We start from the raw sequence: 4886 nt of genomic DNA on the forward strand, positions 1-4886 counted from the left end.
TTTTATAGCATCGTGATTGGTTCTAGCTATATATTATTTTGTGCAATCAATCTTTTTTTTTCATTTCTTTTGTGGAACAATCCTTTCAAAATTTGGCTCCATTAGCCATCTAGAAATTGTCGTCCAATAATGTAAAATGGTGATTTTGCCTGGCTATCAAACAGTGTGAGGCTCTGTGACTTTTGTTAATGAGCCCGTACTGTTCTGCAGAAAACTCTTGTGCTCAACCAGACTATCACACAACATGTGGCTCATTGACATTTATAAATGATTCTTCACTCTCCTGAAGAGAAGCCGTGTGCTCACCCTGGCTATCACACAGCATGTGGGTCGGAGAGTTTCATTATAATTTGTATCTGCTGAACAGACACCTTGTGCTCGGCCTAGCAATCACACAGCTGCAGCTCCGTGGCCTTCATTATTGATCGTGAATTCTTCTGAATTGAGGTACGCAGCCTGGCTATCACACAGCTGCAGCTCCGTGACCTTCATTATTGATCCTGCACTCTTCTGAAGTGAGGTACGCGGCATGGGTATCACACAGCTGCAGCTCCGTGACCTTTAGTATTGATCCTGCACTCTTCTGAAGTGAGGTACGAAGCCTGGGTATCACACAGCTGCAGCTCCGTGACCTTCATTATTGATGCTGCACTCTTCTGAAGTGTGCCCGGCCTGGGTATTACACAGCTGCAGATCTAGCTTTCAGAAACCTGTTAATAACCAAGGGCCTGATTTAGATCTTGGCGGACGGGTTACTCGATCACAACGGTGATGAATATCCCATCCGCCTAAATATTAATCCAATTGGATATAATGGAATTCATATTTTGGCGAATGGAATATCTGTCACAATTGTGATGGAGTAACCCGTCTGCCGAGATCTAAATCAGGCCTTAAATGTTTCAACTTCTCTGTCTCCTCGGATTTGATTGATTGATGATGGAAATGATCATCATTTGTTCCATATCAGAGCTTCAGTGGTAAATGTCAGCATTGCAAGGGTTAACCCGGAGAGCTGCAGCTCACATTTTCCTGCTTTCACTTCTGCTTTTCTACACAGTTCTCTGGTCACTGTCACAGAACCATTAATGATGCATAAAATGTTCAAAACCACAGCCAGCTCTGAAGAATCTTCATTTTGTGCTTGTTAAATTGTTTTGAGTGTGTTGGGTTTATATGTTTTATCACTAATCTCCAAAATTAGCTGAAAATACCCTTGTTAGTCCAAGCATTGTTCATGGTGTTGATTTTACAGGCAGCATGGTCTGGTGTGCTTGGATTTCTTTTGTTATAACTCTCTCACAGAATAAAAACCAACAATGTTTCTTTACTTTTAGTCAACTTTGTGCTAGTCTCCTAATGGGTTTCCTGATATTTCATGTTTTTCCTAGCTGTAGCTAAATAAACAATAGCAGAGAATAGACTCTTTTATAATTTTTCAAATATATGTATTTTTCTTCTTTCCTACTAGTTCAGTCTTCTATCCCCTGCTTTTTATCAGCTGGTATTTGAATGTCCCGTATTCTTGTAATTTTATCAGTTTCTATAATTCCTTCATCTCACAATAACTGCACTTTTTTCCTTCAGTATATGCCCACTAATGGGTCAGTATTATTGATGATGTAATTAAATTATTACAAAATTCACTCAGCTCTACGTTTATTTCTATGTGGGTTCAGTGATGGGGGTGTGCTCGCTGAAGTATTTGTAGGTTTGAAGACTGACTGAAGCTCTTCACACATTCACTGCACTGGAATGGTTTTTCCCCTGTGTGTGTTCTCTGATGCCATTTTAGGCTTGGTAAATATATAAAGCTCTTCCCACAATCGCTGCACTTGAATGGTTTTTCCCATGTGTGTGTTCGCTGATGATTAATTAATGTTACTGAATTCCTAAAACTACTTCCACATTCACTGCAATGATATGTTTTTCCCCTGTGTGTGTTGGTTGATGAACCTTTAATTTTGATGAGTCACTAAAACTACTTCCACCTTCACTGCAATGATATGGTTTCTCCCCTGTGTGTGTTATCTGATGAATTTTTAGGACTGATAATTGACTAAGGCTCGTCAGACATTCACTGCAATGATATGGTTTTTCTCTAGTGTGTTCTCTGATGGAGTTTTAGGTCTGATAAATATGTAAAGCTCTGCCCACATTCATTGCACTTTAATGGGGTTTCCCCAGTGTGTGTTCTCTGATGCTTTTTTAGGTGGGATGATTGACTAAACCTTTTCATACATTCACTGCAATGGTAGGGTTTTTCCCCTGTGTGTGTTTTCTGGTGCTGTTTTAGGTGTGATGATTTACAAAAGCTCTTCACACATTCACTGCACGTGTATGGTTTTTCCCCTGTGTGATTTCTCTGATGGTATTTTAAGCCTGCTAATTGACTAAAGCTCTTCACACATTCACTGCACTTAAATGGTTTTTCCCCTGTGTGTGTTCGCTGATGATTCCTTAATGTTGTCGAACTCCTAAAACTACTTCCACATTCACTGCAATGGTATGGTTTTTCTCCAGTGTGTGTTTGTTGATGAACCTTTAATTTTGATGAGTCACTAAAACTACTTCCACATTCTCTGCAATTATATGGTTTTTCTTCAGTGTGTGTTCTCTGATGAATTTTTAGGACTGATAATTGACTAAAGCTCTTCAGACATTCACTGCAATGATATGTTTTTTCTCCAGTGTGTGTTCTCTGATGGAGTTTTAGGTGTGATAAATATATAAAGCTCTTCCCACATTCATTGCACTTTAATGGGCTTTCCCCAGTGTGTGTTAACTGATGCTGTTTTAGGTGGGATAATTGACTAAACCTTTTCATACATTCACTGCAATGGTATGGTTTTTCCCCAGTGTGTGTTTTCTGATGTTGTTTTAGGTGTGATGAGTGACAAAAGCTCTTCACACATTCACTGCACTTGTATGGTTTTTCCCCTGTGTGATTTCTCTGATGGTATTTTAAGCCTGCTAATCGACTAAAGCTCTTCACACATTCACTGCACTTAAAGGGTTTTTCCCCTGTGTGTGTACGCTGATGATTCCTTAATGTTGCCGAACTCCTAAAACTACTTCCACATTCACTGCAATGGTATGGTTTTTCTCCAGTGTGTGTTTGTTGATGAACCTTTAATTTTGATGAGTCACTAAAACTACTTCCACATTCACTGCAATGATATGGTTTTTCCCCTGTGTGTGTTCTCTGATGAATTTTTAGGATTGATAATTGACTGAAGCTCTTCAGACATTCACTGCAATGATATGTTTTTTCTCCGGTGTGTGTTCTTTGATGGAGTTTTAGGTGTGATAAATATATAAAGCCCTTCCCACATTCATTGCACTGTAATGGGGTTTCCCCGGTGTGTGTTAACTGATGCTGTTTTAGGTGAGATAATTGACTAAACCTTTTCATACATTCACTGCAATGGTATGGTTTTTGCCTAGTGTGCGTTTTCTGATGTTGTTTTAGGTGTGATGATTGACAAAAGCTCTTCACACATTCACTGCACTTGTATGGTTTTTCCCCTGTGTGATTTCTCTGATGGTATTTTAAGCCTGCTAATCGACTAAAGCTCTTCATACATTCACTGCACTTAAATGGTTTTTCCCCTGTGTGTGTTCGCTGATGAATCCTTAATGTTGAAGATTCACTAAAGCTACTTCCACATTCACTGCAATGGTATGGTTTTTCCCCAGTGTGTGTTTTCTGATGCTGTTTTAGGTGTGATGATTGACGAAAGCTCTTCACACATTCACTGCACTTGTATGGTTTTTCCCCTGTGTGATTTCTCTGATGGTATTTTAATTCTGTTAATCGTCTAAAGCTCTTCACACATACACTGCACTTAAATGGTTTTTCCCCTGTGTGTGTTCGCTGATGATTCCTTAATGTTGATGAATTCCTAAAACTACTTGCACATTCACTGCAATGATATGGTTTTTCCCCTGTGTGTGTTTTTTGATGATACATTAATCCTGAAGAGGAAATAAAACTACTTCCACATTCAGTGCAAGTGTATGTTTTTTCTTTCTTGGTTAGTGTCTCTGAGTTGGGTATGTATTTTTCTACATCTCTTGACTGTGCTTTCTGAAGGGCCAACATGACCGATAAAGCACTTTTGTTATTCTCACACTCCATGTATGTGTGTGGTATTTAGCACGTTTGCTTTCCGAACAAACTTTAAAGTGCAAAGGTCACCAAATACTCGCCACACTCATAACATGTGCAAGGCTTCTTTGTGGGTGATTGTGTCTTTAGAAAGGATAATGGTTCTGCAAGCTTGCGAGTAAAGATCCATCGTCCTTCTGGTCGGTGCACACTGGGACAGTACTCTGTGTTTTATATAGCAGAACCCCCATTTCTTTTAACTTTCAATTAACTGTACTTTTCGCTGGTTGCTATGGAATGGCCTGAAAGAGTTTACAATACACCTCTAGCACTGAATGGTGGTCTGATATCACTCTAGGAAGCAGAGCACTGCTGTAAACACCTCATGATCAGAGCTGGTATTAGACATGTTTACAAAAGAAGTGGTTGATCAGTGTTGCCTTAATTTTCTAGAGGTCATTTCTTCATCTTGAGGCACGGAGGTGCACCGCTGAGACTCGTAGAACCACCGAATTGTCCTTGACGGTACTCCCAAAATCTGTCAGTTTATGTTCAGGTACGGCAGCCTGCCGGCACTTATGTTTTCCTGAATACTGGAACTCAATGTTTCAGACTTTGCTTTTGCAGAATTACAGCATTATCTTCATTATTCTTAAGCATTTTGTGCAATCAAGGATTGTTTTCTGTCGGATGTAAAGAGATTTAAATTACTTAAATGGAAAATACTGGAATGTGCATATACAATTTTTAATTGATTGTAAAAGCATCTTATTTA

At 39.2% G+C, this 4886-nt stretch overlaps 1 protein-coding gene across 1 annotated transcript; it reads right to left on the reverse strand.

Moving 5' to 3' along the window:
- Positions 1-2101: 2101 nt before the first annotated feature.
- On the reverse strand, positions 2102-4105 carry LOC144806602 (uncharacterized). Its single transcript, XM_078672931.1, has one exon. It carries the CDS (start codon positions 4103-4105, stop codon positions 2102-2104), a length of 2004 nt encoding a protein of 667 aa, XP_078529057.1.
- Positions 4106-4886: the final 781 nt, after the last annotated feature.

Source organism: Lissotriton helveticus (assembly GCF_964261635.1).
Source record: "Lissotriton helveticus chromosome 1_1 unlocalized genomic scaffold, aLisHel1.1 SUPER_1_unloc_9, whole genome shotgun sequence".
Classification (NCBI taxonomy): domain Eukaryota; kingdom Metazoa; phylum Chordata; class Amphibia; order Caudata; family Salamandridae; genus Lissotriton; species Lissotriton helveticus.

Bases quoted from the DNA above. Each gene is read 5' to 3' on its own strand.
- LOC144806602 (XM_078672931.1), bottom strand. From the start codon at position 4,105: ATGTTGGCCCTTCAGAAAGCACAGTCAAGAGATGTAGAAAAATACATA.